Source organism: Podarcis gaigeae (genome assembly GCF_964106915.1).
Source record: "Podarcis gaigeae genome assembly, chromosome: 1".
In the NCBI taxonomy this organism is placed as follows: Eukaryota; Metazoa; Chordata; class Lepidosauria; order Squamata; family Lacertidae; genus Podarcis; species Podarcis gaigeae.
This window is the reverse complement of record NC_139678.1, coordinates 17020929-17039670: the sequence shown is the minus strand read 5'-3', so window position 1 is coordinate 17039670 and position 18742 is coordinate 17020929. Positions and strand designations below refer to the sequence as shown.

At 42.7% G+C, this 18742-nt stretch overlaps 1 protein-coding gene across 1 annotated transcript in view; it reads right to left on the bottom strand.

The window, feature by feature from the left end:
• BEGAIN (brain enriched guanylate kinase associated) overlaps nucleotides 1-18742 on the bottom strand; it is a 197125-nt gene that overhangs the window by 6985 nt on the left and 171398 nt on the right. The window contains exon 6 of the mRNA XM_083739082.1: nucleotides 2622-2729. Coding sequence (XP_083595208.1) covers nucleotides 2622-2729 — 108 coding nt within the window. The remainder of the gene's footprint in view (nucleotides 1-2621; nucleotides 2730-18742) is intronic.

The window sequence follows — 18742 nt, the reverse complement described above, 5'->3', positions numbered from 1 at the left end:
TGGTCTGTGGCAGTGCTACAGAATCCAGCGGCTTACAAAGATGGCACTGGTGCCCGAACCTCACTAACACTCTGCAGCAAAGCAGCAAGGATGCTGCTGTTGGGAGGGTGGTTCCATGACACCGTCCCAACATGCTGGTGATTCCCCTTATGGACAGCTCTCTCAAAATTATGAATAGGTGACAATATGGAAATGAGATAGGCTCCCATGGTAACAGGTAGTCTATAGTCTCAGCATCTATTTGGCTGGCATGACCACCCAAACCCCTATCTCAGGGGCAGCCAACGAGGTGCCCTCCACATGCTTTGGACTACAACTCCCACGTCAGTCCCAGCCAGCCAGCATGGCTAGTGGTCAGGAATGATGCTGTTATCTCTTCTTTACTCTCCATTGCCCATCTGAATACTTTGTTAAATAAATTCCAGGCACTGAATTCCAGATCTTCAGGGGCCCTAGTTGGGGGTTGAAAGAATATGTGACGGAGGGAATAGAAAAAATGAGGGGTGATCTAGCTATCAATCAATTCTGGTCATGAGGACTATATAGAGTGCTGTTGCATGCAAGTCTTGCTTGTGGGCTTCCCATGGCCACTGTGAGGACAGGCTGATGGAGTAAATAGGTCTTTTGGCTGATCCAGTTCAGTTTTTCTTCTTTATTTTGCTTTTGTGTTTTAGACTCCAGTTCCCACCGTCCCTGACCACTGGCCATGTTGGTTGGGGCTGATGGGACTTTAAGTCCAACAACATCTGGAGGGCACAGGATTGGGGAATGCTGTGTTAACTTCAGGAAGTTCATGGCAGGAAAGTTTCCTATCTCATCCTGTCCCAGGTGGTGGTGGTGCGGTGAAAGAGGGAAAAAGGGATGGGAGACTTTTCTTCCATTTTGTTCCTTAATTTAACTTACTTTTAGGACCCAGAGAGAATACAGGAGAAGCCTCAAGGACTGAACATGTTCCACGTGCCCCTCAAAGGGCAGACTGATGCTGTTTACTTCAACCAGTATAGCTGCTGGCAATCTTTCTTGAGTAACAATGAGAAGAATGATTTTGAATCGAATGAGCACATGCTTTCTGGCCTGAAGAACTGCTCTTTATCACTTCCATCTTTCAGCTTGATTCACACTTGCAATTAGAATTGTGATTGAAAATTCAGCTTGGGGACAATGGAGAGACTACCCCTCCCCCCGCTTGTTACTAAAAACCTACTCCTTACATGGTATCCAACATAGCCAGGAGTGTTTTGTTTCAGTGAGGCTAACTGTGCTAATCACTGCCAGTTTGCATAAATTCAATTGCCATCCCTGTGTAGCCCGGGTGTGTATGGGTGAGGCAAGCAGCTAGCAATGGTGCAACCCAGGGGTGCCAATTTGAATAAAATATGGGGGGAGCAGGTAAGTCCTGCCCTGCATAATCAATCACAAGATGCAGTGTACACACACCAGTTGAACGGCAATGCCCATGAACTTTGAGGGAGGACTGGCCCCCTCAAACATTTTATTGGGCCCCCTGAAGGGACTTTGACCTTCTAGGAGTTGGCTCCTATGGTGAGACCACCATGCTTCGACTGGAGAATGCAGCTGGGGGTCTTCTAGGTGTCTCCACTGTGTGGTCAGTGATAGGACCACAAAAAAATATTGTACAGGGAGGGAACACACCCAGAAGAGATCAGATGCATTTCTGGGGTGGGTAAGACTTATCCCACTTGTTATATTTCCACAAGAGAAATAACAGTACAGTATATTGATTTTTTTTTTTGGGGGGGGGAATATGTTTAGATCCTATAGTAAAGATTTTCCCTGAAGCAAGTCCTCTTGATCCATCCTTAGCACTTAGCACTATTTCCAATTTATGGCTCAGTTTTTTAATTTGCTTATGCAAAGTGACCACAAGGATCCAACAAAAGAGGTAGAGGGTTGAGAGAGGTGTGTTATATGTTGGGGAGGGCCACCTCCTCCTCTGATGCCACCTATGTGTCTGGAATTTTCTCATGGATAAAAGATTTTTGGCAGCAACTGACTGGGGATGGGGTGGGTGGGGGAGAAGTAACACCTAAATTAGTCCTGGATTAGTTCTGGTGATTTTCACTGCCCCATCACACACACACAAAACAAACAGAACAGGGAAGGGGGACTTGCGGACCTCCCTAGGTTGCTGTATTCCATCTCCCAGAAGCCTCAGCTAGCATGACCAACGGTTAGGGATTTAATTAATGAATTTATGAATCACTTCCTGCGAAGCGATTTTCAAAGCAATTTTCATGATAGACAATAAGGGCGATAAAAGCTTTGACAATGAAGCATATGTAAAATAATTTCATATATATATATATATATATATATATATATATATATATATATATATATGAAATTATTTTATATATGCTTCATTGTCAAAGCTTTTATATGAGATGATGAGTTTGGAGTCCAACAACACCTGGAGAGCCACATGTTATCCACCCCTGAACTAATAGAGAAAACTTCTTAAAGCAGCCACACTGATACAGGTACGTGGGATAGTTGAATCTGAGTAGTTAATCCAGTAGTTAATCCAGCAACCCACAATCTCAGATAACATATATTTCCATACTTGATCATGACAAATAGCCACTATTCAAAGTACTTACATTATCTTCTGACAATTTATCAATTGTCACCTTGGCTTCTATCAGATGGTTATTGAGGGCTATTATTTCGTGGCTTAAAGCTCTTTTTTCTTCTTCGTAATGTTGACCCTGCGTACAAAGACAATTCAATCAACGTCTTTCCCCTCACAACACGAGCTGTCAAATGCTGTTTCCCCAAGCTAAAGAGCAATTGTATGAAATGCCATTTCCACCCCCTTCTGAATATTTCTTTTCCTCTGCTGTGTTCTCTTCCTTACTAAGCAGCATATGATGGAGAACTGAAAGCACACTCGTTTTGCTTTTTAAAATAATGGAACCTTGACATGGGGCATTTTCACACATCGGTTCACTCTGATTCCAAAGTTGGACATGTGGAATTGGTCTGCAATTCATAGGTAGAACCTTCATTGACAAGAAAGTATACAGGCGGCGCTCAATTTATGCTAGGTTGCCTTTTTGGGGATAGCGCATAATGCCAAAATTGTGTATTGTCAAAACACATTGGGTTGAATGGCGGGTGGAGTTGCCAAAATCTTTCCCCGCGGATGCCTGTCCCCTTTCTATTTTTTGGGGAAATATTTTTTGCCAAGTATGTAAAGCTAAATGTGCACAAGTTAAATGCATGTAAGTTGCAACTGTACCTAATTTTTCTCCCGTTCATGGCAGACACATTACAAGCCATTATTTCAGCCTCTGATCCAAAGTTCAGTTTTATGTTCCTACAGGAAACTTGTCTACTCCGTGGAAGTTCCTAAACCACCAGAGTAAAATGCGAGTTGACCTGCACAGCTGGATTAAATATATCCCAAGGTTCTCAGTCTATGAAACAGGTGGAAGCTGAGCCACATGACTGCTGAATGACATGAGACAGCCCTTGATTGGACTGTACCATTTCAGGCTGCAGGTAAGGGAACTGCATGTTTGGGTGATCGTATGGTCTAACCCGCAAAGGGTTCCAGACAAGCCTTCTCCTAACACCCTAATTGTCTATGTCTAGAATTAGATGATGATGATGATGATGATGATGATGATGATGATGATAATGATAATGATGATGATGATGATAATAATAATAATAATAATAATAATAATAATAATAATAATAATAATTTATTATTCATACCCTGCCCATCTGGCTGGGCTTCACCAGCCACTCTGGGTGGCTTCCAACAAAATATTAAGAGACAGTAGTCTGTTAAACATTAAAAGCTTCCCTAAAGAGGGCTGCCTTCAGATGTCTTCTAAAAGTCTGGTAGTTATTCTACCAGAATAGGAAAGGCATTGGTAGAGGCAATAGATGGACTCCCAGCATTAGCCTGACCCAGTCAGCCATTGGCACTGTAAAAAGAGACTGAATTTGCTAAGCTGAAATTTTGATAGCATAGAATAGTTAACAAACTGGTAATTTAGTAAATAACACCTGGCTTGGTGACCACCTCTTATCAGTACATGCCATTGGGATGATCCTCAGGATGAAGAATATTCAAGCCCATTGCTTAAAGCTCCCTTTCGAATCAGTTGTCTCCCAGTCAAATAATCCATTTACACACTTCTTTTTTTAAGTGTGCAAGAGTTATTGTGAAAATAGGCTGGACTGGTTCTCTAGAGTCAGCCATTTGCTAAGTCTGGGAGCCTGCAAAGACCAAATTAGGTTATCCATTCCGCACATTTGCTTTCAATATGGATGGCTTGTTTGCTGAAACGTGCTAATTCTGCAAAGCAGGGTATTCATCTGAAGTGTCTTGGGATCTGAAATATCTATTCTGTCTGCTGACACACAGATCTATATGCTCCATAATTCTCCAGAGGACATTTTCAGATTTGGGGGTGGAAGAGAAAGAAATAGAAATTGAGGGAAGAGGCACATGCAAAATTCAGCAAGGTTATAGTTCGAATATGAAAAAAGAAGAAGGGTGCATATTTAAGGCAATTTGCTGTGACTTTCTTTTGCATACATTACAATCTCTATATTAGCATTAGAAGCAAATGCTCCACCCTTTCTTTTACCACCCCATTCTCTTTATTGCTTCATTACTCAAAGATGCACCAAGGATACCATCCGTAAAGCAAAAGAAATATAAGGAACTATACATTAAAAAGATAAACACAATAATGGAAACAAAATTCACAATCTGTTAAAACAAAAACTGGCTTGCAATGTTCGCAGCACACCCAATGATCCATGTCGATTTCTGTTCTCTCGTACTGTACTGCACCAGTAGCCAATTTTTCCAAGCGTCCCACCTGCTTTCTTTAAAGGAAAAGGAACTGATGCTAGTGCAAGTCTAGATAGTACAATTACTCTTCAGCATAGAAGTCCATTGAGGACAGGGGCTGAGGTCTCCATTCTGCACTGCGTTTCACATTATGGAGAGTTTTTTTTTTAAAGAAGAAGAAAAAGCCTAAATCCTCTAGGTGAGGAAACACTTTTGTTATCTCGCTAAAGAAGAATCCCCAATTGGAAGGCACACCATAATTGAAAGCCTGCTTCCCCAAGGCCGCACTGTAGGCAGAGCATTTAATTATGTAGGGCAATTTTAACCTATCTATGCCGTCCAAACTCAGAAAAAGACTTTCTCATTTCCATCTGCATGAGAGCGTCATTTTTGCAGTTGTTTCTTTCCTAACTTCCTTTCCCATTTTTTAACCTACCCCCCCCTCAACTCTCCACATGTACTTATATTCCTACGGGCGACAACTCTGGTCTCCTCAGGGAAACGTTCCTTAAACTTTGTGAGCTCTGTGGAATTTGTAGTAATATTTACTCTTGATTAAGTATATCGGCAGTTTTATCTGAAATTCACCGGTGTCCTGTCTCCCTAGCATCCATCTGAGATAAGCATGGCTGAAGATGTGCTTTTATGTAATTGATTTATTCCATTCTTGTTGTGCCTTTCCTCCCTCTCCAAGGAGACCAAGGTAGCACACGTGTTCCCCTGACCCCTGCATTTTTATCCCAACAGCCCTGTCAGATAAGTTAGTCTGAGAGATAGTAACCAGCTCAAGAGCACCCAGTGAGCTTCATGACTGAGCAGGGACATGAACCTGGCTTCTCCCACTCCTGGTCCATCACTCAGACCACTATACCATACTAGTTCTTTCCTACATGGCATAAAAGGAGAAGCCATGAATATACTGTGGGTGGTATTCATAGAATCAAGGAATTGTAGAGTTGGAAGGGACCACAATGGTCATCTAGTCCAATTCCCTGCAATGCAGGAACCTCAGCTAAAGCATCCATGACAAATGGCCATCCAACCTCTGCTTAATAACCTCCAAGGAAGTGTTGGGATGTTCCGTTCCACCTTAAGGAACATGCATGATTGTTGTGTGTCACATGCCTGTTTACACTCCAGCACAGCTTGCTGGGAACTTCCGTTTGTTCCTTGCTTTGGACACGAAGGAGATCAAACATGTTTCCTTTTGTCCTGTTGTATGCTGAATAAACTGCTTGTAAATATGGTCACACAGCCTCTCCTGCCACTTCTGTTGCGCAGTGTTTACTCTGCTGAGTAGCGTGCCCTAGCTTCTGAAGCTCGGGTCGCAGATTCATGGTGCACCAAGGACTGGAGTTCGCCCGGCACACCAGCCCGTGGGCTGGAGCCAGGTGGGGGCCTGCCAATTGCCCCCGTTTTGATTGCATGCCAACGGGAAGGAGAGCCCACCACCTCCCGAGGGAGTCCGTTTGACTGTCAAACTGCTCTTGCCTCCATAAAGGTTTCTCCTGGTGTTTAGTCAGAATCTCCTTTCTTGTAACTTAAAGCCATTGGTTCAAGTTCTACCCTCTGGAGCAGGAGAAAACAAGCTTGCTCCATCTTCTATGCGACAGCCCTTGAGATATTTGAAGATGGCAATCATATCTCCTCTCAGTCTCCTCTTATTCAATGCCATTCTATTCGGAACAGGTCCGCTGAAGTTACTGGACATGACCGAATTAGGTTCATTTATTTCAGTGGGCCTCCTCTGACTAGGGTTTAGTTGAATATACAACCCTCTGGTTAGAAGCCCTGCTTTTGGTGGACATTTGGAGTCGAGGCACTTATTATTATTACTACATATCTATCCTAACATTGGGGACGTGGGTGGCGCTGTGGGTTAAACCACAGAGCCTAGGACTTGCCGATCAGAAGGTCGGCAGTTCAAATCCCTGCAATGGGGTGAGCTCCCGTTGCTCGGTCCCTGCTCCTGCCCACTAGCAGTTCGAAAGCACGTCAAAGTGAAAGTAGATAAAAAGGTACCGCTCTGGCGGGAAGGTAAACGGCGTTTCCGTGAGCTGCTCTGGTTCGCCAGAAGCGGCTTAGTCATGCTGGCCACATGACCCAGAAGCCATACGCCGGCTCCCTCGGCCAATAAAGCGAGATGAGCACCGCAACCCCAGAGTTGGTCAGGGGTCCCTTTACCTTTACCTAACATTCTTCCATGGGGATTAACTCCCATTTTAGCTTCACAACAACCTCACCTCTGCATTTAACTTACCCAACAGGGTTGCTGAGAGGATAAAATGCTGGAGGGAGAACTATGTTTGCCATCTTGAGCATCCTCGGAGTAAAGTTAGGGCATGGATGTGATAAATAAATAAAACCATTGCCCTTTAGCAAACAACTGAGTTTGCCAAAAACCGATCGCCTCTTCAGTCTTCACTTGCGACAGTAACATTTTCACTGCCGCATGCTGACTAGTCCTATTCTTTCTTTGAAGAAGCTTTCTTGCTTTGAGAAGTTCAGGGCCCCACTCCCTCCAATATTTACTATTAAAATGAAACATGAAAGATTAGGTGTGATAAGCAAACCAGAGTATGCACCAGTCTTCTCCCAAACGTCTTGTATCAATATGACACAGCCCTTCCATCATCACTTTCTGTATCGCTGATAACTGACAGCGTGGGGAATTATTTGTACTGTGGGCCCTGAACAAATATCAAGGTTAATTATCCACGTGTGTGGAACACAGGGCTATGATATAAAGGAGATTATTAAAATCGGAAAGTGGCAAACTGCTCACACTAAGCAGCTCCTGGGTGATTTCAAAGCACGTCAGAGAGTGATTTCTGCTTCCTTCCCACCTACCCGCCCACAGACTGAATTAGCTTTGTCCTGATCAACAGAAGGGGGACACTTATGGCCATGACAGGTCATGTTGCTCCAAACAAATTCATAGTATATGGATCATAAAACCCGTGATGTTAGTTCGGCTTGATATCTTGCACACACACAAAAAAGGAGACCCGGCCTTGTTTCCAGCAGAGCAATTCCAAAGGGAGAAGGCAAAAGCATAGGAGTGTAATTGGCAGGTTATTAGCTCTGAGCAGACCAGCTCAGAATTCACTCCGCCTATAAAGAAGCCGTCTCAGAGTGAGCAAACAGTGGTTTCTAATGCTCCCCTGGATGTTAATTTTTGAGAGGTTATAAGATCCGGAAGCCACAAGTGAGTGCATGCAACAGATATAAAGTGGGAATGTGTATGTTAATGAGAGCTGAGGAACTGACCAAGATAAGAAGAAGAAGAAGAAATTGGGTTTAGTGGCTTGTTCTTGGAACATAGAGGTAACTTGGACTTGGGGGAGAAATTCAGTTTGGCTCATGTATAAGCACACATCTGCCTAATCTGTGCTTCCTGAAACAATACATGAACTGATACACAGCTAGACTTTGAAATCTGCACTTTTCTGAATTTTGTAAATTCATTATTTTATTTTAGTATTTCATCTATAACCCACATTTTTTCTCTAAGGTGGCATACATGACTCTCCCCCACCTTATTTAATCCCCTGCCGACTGGGGATATGAACCCTACACTCTCAGGTCCTGGTCCAACACTAACCGGTATGCCACATTGGCTCAAATTTAGTTCTTGGCAATGTAGCTCTCCAACCAAAAATGTGCATGGCAATCCATATGTTAAAGGAAAGTATGGGTGGAAATGCCTTTACTAATTTGAATGCAAACCCGCCAATTATATGCAATCCCTGAAACAATAGGCAAACTGTAACACAGCTATGCTAATAAATTCACACTTCCCTGAATTTTTGTACTTTAGTTCTCCAACCAAAAATATGCAGAAAAACCCACACAGCTGGGGAAACTGTGTATAAAAGTGCCTACAGTGGTGAAAGTAGATACAAAAAATGCATTATATTATAAATAATGTGCATATTAGGCAAAATGGGATTTTAAATGTACACTTTAGTGTGCTGACAAATTTTTACAATGACTTTTTTGTTTTATTTTAAGCAAACTGACATGGAAATATGGCAAACTTGGGCTGCCATAGTTCAAAAAGTGAAAATCGGGACACAAAAGTTGTTGAGCTATTTTTCAGGGAATTTGTCAGAAAAACAACAACAATGCTTCCGATGTGGGCTGCCATACGCCCGGACGCCATTTCCGGCAGGCAAATCCCAGCATACATCTGGGATGTATGGCCACCCTAGGCAAACTGAACTTAAGATGGGAAAAATAAGAACCAGGAGAAATGAAAATACATTCCTGGTCAGAGCCCTCATATGAGGATGACGTGTGCTGCACCACTAGCACCACACTACACAGGTACTTACCACGAGGAAAGGCCATGGCATAAGGACCCAGGTTCAATTCCTGGCATATCAAGGTTGGAAAAGACCCCTCAACCTAGAGAGCCGCTGCCAGACAATTCTGAGCTGGATGGTCCAATGGTCTGACTCAGGAGAAGGCAGCTTCCTCTGTTGTTATGATATACAGTGGTACCTCGGGTTAAGAACTTAATTTGTTCTGGAGGTCCGTTCTTAACCTGAAACTGTTCTTAACCTGAAGCACCACTTTAGCTAATGGGACCGCCCACTGCCGCCATGCCACCAGAGCACAATTTCTGTTCTCATCCTGAAGCAAAGTTTTTAACCCGAGGTATTATTTTTGGGTTAGTGGAGTCTGTAACCTGCAGCGTATGTAACCTGAAGCGTATGTAACCTGAGGTACCACTGTACATGAATCACAGAATTGCAGAAATCTGATTGCATTCCCATCTATTTTGCATGCATTACAATGTGGAGAGTATTTGGTAGTTCGATAGGATGGATTGCATCCTGTTTGTTAAAATGCCCCTAACAGTGGTAGATTGGCCGGCTAAACGGAGAGTTTGAACCTTGTGGAATAAAGATTTTGTTCCATTTGCTCATGCTGTTTAGAGACATCCTCATAAATATTTGCATAGCTTCCGTAAAATAATTGAAGATTGCTGAACAAATCCTAATCATGTTAATTTCTGTTAGCAAACACAGCAAAGCAACAAAAGCAATGTTTTCACTTTGTAGCTCTGATCTGGAATTGCTAATGTTTAGGTGTCTGTTAAGGTGCTAGAACAAGCTAAGATTTATGACACAGAATTATAAACCCAGTCACTCATATTTCCGTTTTCATCCTCTCACCTCACCCACAAAGCTTACAGGTGGTCTTAGGAACACAATTCTCTCTCTCTCTCTCTCTCTCTCTCTCTCTCTCTCTCTCTCTCTCACACACACACACACACACAGAGCTGCTGCCATACTGTCTATAATATGGGGAAAATAACAATGACCTACCTTTCCAGTTTTTTTGCAAGGGTTGCAGAGAAAATGCACGGGAAGCTCTTAAATTGAACACCTACTATATAGCAAAGCACATAGCCTCCACTTTGGCAATCAGTATTGTACAAGATCAGCAATTCAATGATGTCACTCCCAAGAACATTCTGATTTTGTCTCTGGCGAAATTATATTTTGAGACTACTAAGTACAGTAAAAGCATTCTCTCTAAGCCAAAATCCCAGAGACATCTAAAACCATTCAGAGCTTTTGCCATTACGGTTAGCTCAACACCAGTTATAACTGGGAATCCTATGGAACTCAGACAGAATCTGCTTATTAAAGCTGTACACTTAGAGACTTATGCCAACAGGTTTGGCTAAGAAAGGTAATATAATACAAGGCACTAACTTCTCTCTATTTTTTATATGCATTCCTTTAAAAGGCATATCCCACATGACAGTTGAACCTTGTGTAATTTGTATTTCTCCTTTACCTAAACTTATGATTACCCATGGAGTTTTATTTGCCTGTTGTCTTTGTCCATGGAGTTTCCTTGGCAGGGATACTGGAGTGGCTTGCTGGTTCCTGCTCCAGGTGGATCACATTTATTCTAAACTCTCCACTATGACCTGTCCATCTTGGGTGGCCCTACACGGCATAGCTCATAGCTTCACTGAGTTGTTCAAGTCCCTTCACCATGACAAGGCAGAGATTTATGAAGGAGCTGGACCATAAAGAAGGCTCATTGCCGAAGAATTAATGCTTTTGAATTATGGTGCTGGAGGAGACTCTTGAGAGTCCCATGGACTGCAAGAAGAACAAACCGATCCATTCTGAAGGAAATCAGCCCTGAGTGCTCACTGGAAGGACAGATCCTGAAGCTGAGGCTCCAATACTTTGGCCACCTCATGAGAAGAGAAGACTCCCTGGAAAAGACCCTGATGTTGGGAAAGATGGAGAGCACAAGGAGAAGGGGACGACAGAGGACGAGATGGTTGGACAGTGTTCTCGAAACTACCAACATGAATTTGACGAAACTGCAGGAGGCAGTGGAAGACAGGAGTGCCTGGCGTGCTCTGGTCCATGGGGTCACAAGAGTCAGACATGACTTCTTTTTTTTTTAAAAAAGATATTTTTTAGTTTCCCAACAATTTAAACACTACAAAAGAAAAAAAATTAAACAATACAATACAATACAATACAAAAACAAAAACACTGTATAACACTAACACATTAAACTAACAAAACAAAACAAAAACAATTTAAGACACATCAAACAATTTCAATATCTTATCTTTCATTCACTTGTTTCAACGACCTCCTCACACCTCCCTTTTTGTATTCCACTTCTGTAAATTGTTTCAGCAATTCCTTTCCATCTTCCACTGTTTTCTGTCCTGTAATTATCTTAACATATTCTAACCTTATTTTTCCCTTTAATACACTAATAGTCTATTTGTACTTAGTTCCTTATAACATTTCTACTAAAGCCATATAACTTCATTCCAACCTTTTTCTAACAAAAAACAAAAAAAAGAGTCAGACATGACTAAACGACTAAACAACAACAACATGATTACCCAAGTGATTTAAGCATCCTCCAGGCTACTTGGATAAATGGGGTCATGGTGTTCTGGCCTTTTCTCTTTATGCTAATGGAAAGATACCATGAAAGACATTCTGAAGCTTGCAAATTGCTTCCACTGAAGCACTTAAGTGAGGAAGACTCATAACCTTCACAAGTCAGCTTCTTGCTTTGAAGAAGACAGGAACCCTGGCACAGTCTCTGAAACCGGAAGAGCTGCGAAAGTTAAAATTGTACAAAAGACAAACACAAGTTTTGAGGATCCATTCATCTCCTGTAATCACCTAGGTAGGGATGAATGAATCTGACAATTTCAGTTTCTTCCAGTCTCGCATTCCCCCAATTTTGAATTCGGTTTGCCACATTTCCTTAATCAGCTTGCAATTTATTTTTTTAAGTCCTCAAGAAAATTTGTCAGCCTTCCACAGTTTATTTCTCCTAATATACACATTTATGTATGGAATTTTGCCGAATATAAACATTTGGGCAAGCTATTTTCCCTAATATAATTAATCTTTGCTTGTCATTTTCAAAAAAAATATGTACTATATTTTAAAGCATGCTTCCCCCTATTACAAACATTTTGGGTTGGAAAACTTCCTGGAATGGAGAGAGAAAACATGTAGTGTTTGGCAATAGCTAAACTAAATAAGTGAACTATCCATGCCATCCAAAATTACCCTCAATATTCAATTCAGAGCAAAAACGTTTTTTTTTAATATTGTGTTTTGATTGTTGCAACCCACTGAAGGGTGGGCAAATAAATATATAAATAACTTGGAAGAAAGTCATAGACTTGTCGAGCTGTAGAGTCTGAAGGGACCCGCAAAGGACATCTAGCCCAACCCCACTGCAACACAAGTCCCGCAGAGGGAGATGAGACTCGCCCTTGTGCATCTTAATGGGGAAAGTGTGTTGTAAGCTTAAACAACACAGAGATAGTTTGTAAATTAACAGCAGCTATAGACCTCATAAGCAGAAGTAGCGCTTTTACACTTGGGAGGATAACACTCTAATCTATTGTAGTCCAGTTGATTATAGCAGCTAAAATAGCCTCTTTGATGAATAGCGGTTATTTTTGTGTTTTTAATTCTATAGAAGGAAGCTCTATTTTCAGTTTGACAAAATGATGGAGAGCCCTAGATTTGCTGCACGACTGCTTTGCTGATTGCTCAAAGCTGGCAATTTTGTTGCAATCTCAGCTTTTAACGGTGATGGGTTAATAGAAAGCTGATAGCTCACAGGGAGATTATAACAGCAATGTAAAAACAGGTCGCTTTTCTCTTTTGTAAAGCAAGAGGGCTCATCCCCTATTTTAAGGATTGCCCCGGATTTTAAGCCTTCTGCTGTTACAGAATAGCATCCCCATAGAACATTTTTGCTTCCCTTCATTTCTACATGCTCATTGGCTTATTCTATTCACCATTATTAGTTCTTTGGATGATTTATAGACTACCCTTTACACGAGCCACGGGGTGGTCAAATAAGATAAAAAGAGCCCATCAAATAACACAATCCTTAAAATGCACAACAACTTGTAACCGCTCACTAAATACCAGTTTACAAATAACAGCAGCTAACCAATTTATCAAAAAAGAGTCCATCTCAGACATTTGCCTAAAACTGTAAAGAGAAGGGACGCGGGTGGCACTGTGGGTTAAACCACAGAGCCTAGGACTTGCTGATCAGAAGGTCAGCGGTTCGAATCCCCACAACAGGGTGAGCTCCCGTTGCTCGGTCCCTGCTCCTGCCAACCTAGCAGTTTGAAAGCACGTCAAAGTGCAAGTAGATAAATAGGTACCACTCCGGCGGGAAGGTAAACGGCGTTTCCGTGCGCTGCTCTGGTTAGCCAGAAGCGGCTTAGTCATGCTGGCCACATAACCCGGAACCTATACGCCAGCTCCCTCAGCCGATAAAGTGAGATGAGCACCGCTACCCCAGAGTCAGCCATGACTGGACCTAATGGTCAGGGGTCCCTTTACCTTTTATAAAGAGAAGAGGCCAGATGCACCGTTGCAGGTTTTAAATCAGAGATTGGATGGCCATTTGTCATGGACGCCTTAGTTGAGATTCCTGTCTTGCAGTGGGTTGGACTAGATGGCCCTTGGGGTTCCTTAGAGGAAATCCTACAATTCTACTATCATCCAGGGACTCAAAGGCTCCATGGTCTTCAATATAAACTTCACATGACCTCCAGAAAAAGAAAATATCCATGCTGGCATTTTGCGTTTGGAAAAGGCAGTAATCCAAATAGCAGCTGAAGATTCCTTGTCATCTTCAGTCGTCTTTGCACAGCTATGATCTCGGCTGATCAAGAGATACCAGGAACCTGTGCTTCTTATTAGCATAACAATGCACATTCCTTGAGAATTACACCCTTGTCCAACTCAGTCTTTAAAAGATATGCATGTCTTGTGATTTTTAAATTGCTTCTTTTTATACGAATTGATTAAAGGCTACTTTCTCTAAGGAAGGCCTGACATGACTTTCAGAGACTGGAATCAAAGACCACTGTGGGCTCAGCTGCACCTTATGCTAAGTGCGTGGTTTGTAGCTTTGCCTCCTAATTATTTTTCGCTTCTAGACACGTGAGGGGTGGTGGTTTGTTGCTGCTGCAGGAGTCACAGCATGCGATGAGGGGACATAAGAACATGAGAGGAGCCAAAGGCCTGTCTAGTTCAGTGCTCTCTTCTCCCAGTGGCCAGTCACCTGCCCCTGGGAAGCCCCACAAGCTGTACCTGAGCACAGCAACATCCTCTTCACCTGTGAGTCTCAGCAACTGGGGTCCAAAGGCAGAATCAGTGCTGGATTTATGTATAAACTAAACAAGCTATAGCTTAGGGCCCTACTCTCTTGGCCTCCCCCCCAAAAAAAAAATTAAAGGAAAACAAAAACTGGATGTACATTTCCAAAATATAAGATAAAAAACAAATAAAATAAAACCGACATACAGCAACAGTGTTTTGTGTTGTGTAGGCTCCTATGATGTAAGTCATGGGCCCCGCCTGCTAGCCTGCTCCCTAAAATATCACTGGTTTGCTCATTTCTATATATAGGGTGCCTACATTCTGCACGGACTGCAGGTTGCATGGCAACATGTAGCATGCAACTGCGGACTGCAGTGCAGCACAGTTGAATGTAGGTCAAGCTGTTGTACCTGTTATCTAATGTTAAAATACATATTTTTGTTACATGCAAATGGTTTTAGATACTTGTTAGGTTTACCATATAGCATATATTCAACACACACACAAAAAAACAGCAGCAATTTGTTGTTGAATCTGGCCCTGGGTATAATACTTCTAGCTGTGGAGGTAGCACATAGCTACTGGGTCTAGTAGCTACTGATAACCTTACCCTCCATAAATGTGATCAATCTAATCCTGTTTAAAAGTCATCCAAGTTAGTCACCATAAGTCTCACTTGCGGAAACAAATTCCTTAGTTTAACTAGGTGCTGTGTGCACCTTTTTGTCTGTCCCGAATCTCCCAGAGTTCAGCTTCATTGGGTGGCCTCAGTTGGTAGAACATGAGTTTCTTAATCTCAGAGTCATGGGTTCAAGCCCCATGTTGGGTACAAGATTCCCGCATCGCCGAGGGTTGGACTAGATGACCCTCGTGGTCCCTTCCAACTCTACAATTCTACGATGCTATGATTTCCACGATGCCTATTGGTTGCCCTTTTCCGGACTTTGTAGGATAATGCTTCAGCTTACTGTGTGATTGCTTGTAATTCCATTACATTTTAACAGAAACTTAAAATAATACACAGCCTGACATTGATAAATAAAAAGAAAATTTATCTTTTTTCATAGCAATTAATACTATTCTGTATTGTACTTGTGTAGCATTTCAATAACATTTGTAGACACGGAGAAAGGCAAATTTAATTTTCATTATGTATTTTTGCATTTGACAATATTATTTAAGATCACATGAGAACTCTAAGATATTATCTGACAGCAAAAGCACTGTGCGCCTCTGAACAAACCTTTATCTCCCCCTTTTATATTGGCACAAGAAAAAAGAAATGGTTTCTTGAAGTTTGATGCATGACAGGTTAAGTAACTTTGGGGAATTCTGCTGGGTAAGCTAAACTCTATCTGGAACCAAATTTTGGAAACTCTCTTGTGATGTATTTATCATGGCCATCATTAGACCTTTGAAAGTTGTCTCTACCATTCCTATAAGAAGGAAGAAGACAGAATTTCATCCCTAGCCAGCTCCCCCATTCCTGCTATATGCGGTCTGCAGCCAGAAGAATATTAGCGTTTGAGCATTTTTCAGGATGTCAATATGTAGGCATCTGATCATTTGAAGTGGATATTCACTGTGGGAGAATGACAGGGGAAAGTCATCAGACGGCAACTTTTTTTTTGATTGCCAGCTGTTATTGCAGATGAGCTCTTTGTACAATTTCTAGAGGAGGAGAGAACAAAATAACACAAGGAAGAAGTAAATGCAACGGTCTTGAACTGTTGCTCACCAGTGGACCCAGAATATCCTTATATGGGGGTTGCAGACCAATTAGAAAGTGTTTTTCCTGACAGCTCTTTAGAGCTGACAGAAGCTGAAAAGGGCACCAGTATTATAAGTTCCATGCTTTTGTCAGTTACCTGCTTTTACAGCCCTTTTCCTAATTTTACAACCGAATGATTCGAGGTGCTGTGGGCACACTTGAAATTTTGAGAAAGTGCCCCAGGTGCCAGCCACAAACTGGTTGTCATGGGGGGCATGGCATAACCCCAAATGGCAGCTATTGAGGTGTGGCACAACACAAAATGGTTGCCACATCTGGAATCGTAGAATTGCAGAGTTGGAAGGGACACCAAGGGACATCTAGGCCAACCCCGGCAATGCAGGGATCGCAGCTAAAGCGTGAAGCTTGTTCAGGGTAGGAGATGCAGGAACGCAAACAGGAACGCAAACAGGAATGGAGCAGGAAGAACGAACTTGTGAGTTGAGGACCCGCCACCCGCTTAGAGATAAATAAGACACAGGGACACATGAATTTAAGGTTCATGGGCTAAAGAAGGTCACAACTTTATTGGTTACAGTATGTGAATGGTATTGGCTTTAGGCACTGGATCAAACAATCTATACATGACTCCACCCCGCTCAGCGGGGAGTCATCTGAAGGTTAACAACTAGTGGGAGGAGCTTGTTGATGCAAATATAGCTGAAGCTTCTCCTGATGTCACCGGGGGTCGTGCCATGGCCCTAGCGACCAGCAGGGCATCGGACAGGATCCACAACCGCCGGATTCCTTTACAGTGGTGCCCCTCAAGACGAACGCCTCGCAAGACGGAAAACCCGCTAGACGAAAGGGTTTTCCGTTTTGGAGGCGCTTCGCAAAACGAATTTCCCTATGGGCTTCCTTCGCAAAACAAAAGCCCATAGGGAAATCTCCGGGACAGCGGGGAAGCGCAGCGCGTCTTCCCCACTGTCCTCGGACCTCCTCCGAAGGCTGGCGGTGGGGCGGAGAGACCTCCTCCCCCCGCCAGCCTTTGAAAGGCTGCTCCGAAGGCTGGCGGTGGGGCGGAGAGACCTCCTCCCCCCACCAGACTTCGGAAGGCTGCTTCGAAGGCTGGCGGTGGGGTGGAGAGACCACCTCTCCCCGCCAAGCTTCGGAAGGCTACTCCGAAGGCTGGCGGTGGGGCGGAGAGACCTTCTCCCTGCGCCAGCCTTCGGATGGCTGTCCTGAAGACTTGCGGTGGGAGGAGGGTTTTCCTTCCCACCTCCAACATTCAGAATGCTGTACTGAATGTTGGCGGTGGGGAGGAAAAACCCTCCTCCCACCGCAAGCCCCGGGAACAGAGGAGAAGCGCTGTGTGCCTTCCCCTCTGTTCCCGTACCTGTTCTGAAGCCTTGCGGTGGGGAGAAAAGCCCTTCTCCGCACCGCCAGCCTGGCAAGCGGTCTCCATAGGAACGCATTAATTGATTTTTAATGCATTCCTATGGGAAACTGTGCTTCGCAAGACGAAAAACTCGCAAGAAGAAAAAACTTGCGGAATGAATTAATTTCGTCTTGTGAGGCACCACTGTAACGGATTACCCAACAAGGGGAGGGGTAGGTGATGGCCACACCTGCCCTCCAACACAAGACACATATTCCAATGCCTAACCACCAATACCCAAAAATTTATGACGGTTTGCTATGAGGTAGGTGAAAAACAAAGAGGCTGGCTCCAGTTTGCCAAATGGGTAAAAATACCTACCAGAATAAAATCGGCCAAAGCCAGAGGGAAAAAACTGCCAGGAGATGTAATAGCCATGTTTAATTCATTGGAGATAAGAAATGAAATTTTGAAACAGAACTACGTTAAAAGGCTATATATTGAAGGAAACCCAATTATTATTTATAAAGAGATTCCTTCGAGATTTCTTCGAAGGAGGGACCCATATAAAAAATTAACAAATCAATTGAAGAAAAATGGGATCTTGTATAGATGGGAGTTTCCAGAAGGTATTTCATTTTATTTCAAGGAAAAAAAATTTAAACTGTCTACCATTTCAGAACTTCAAAAATTTGCAAGGAGATACGAGAAGGACCTGGGGAGAATGATGGGGGAGGAGGAGGTGGAGAACCAGCAGGGGGAAGAAAGTGGGGGGAGTGAAGAAGAAGAAAGAGAGGAGAGCTTAATAGGAGAAAGAGAAGAACTAGAGAAAGGAGACAAAGAACAGTAGATTGTGTATAGGCCTGATAAGTTAATTAATATTACATAACAGATGGCATTAAAAATAATAAACTGGAATGTGAATGGGCTGAATAATAAAAATAAAAGGAACCAGACTACGCATGTACTATTGAAAAAGAACTGTGATTTAATATGTCTCCAAGAGACGCATATAATAAATAAGCATAAGAGATTATTAAGTAATAAGAGACTGGGACTAGATTTTGTGACATCAGATAGGGTGAAGAAAAGAGGGGTGGTAATTTATATAAAGGAAAAATATGATCCACAATTATTGTATAAAGATGATCAAGGGAGAGTAG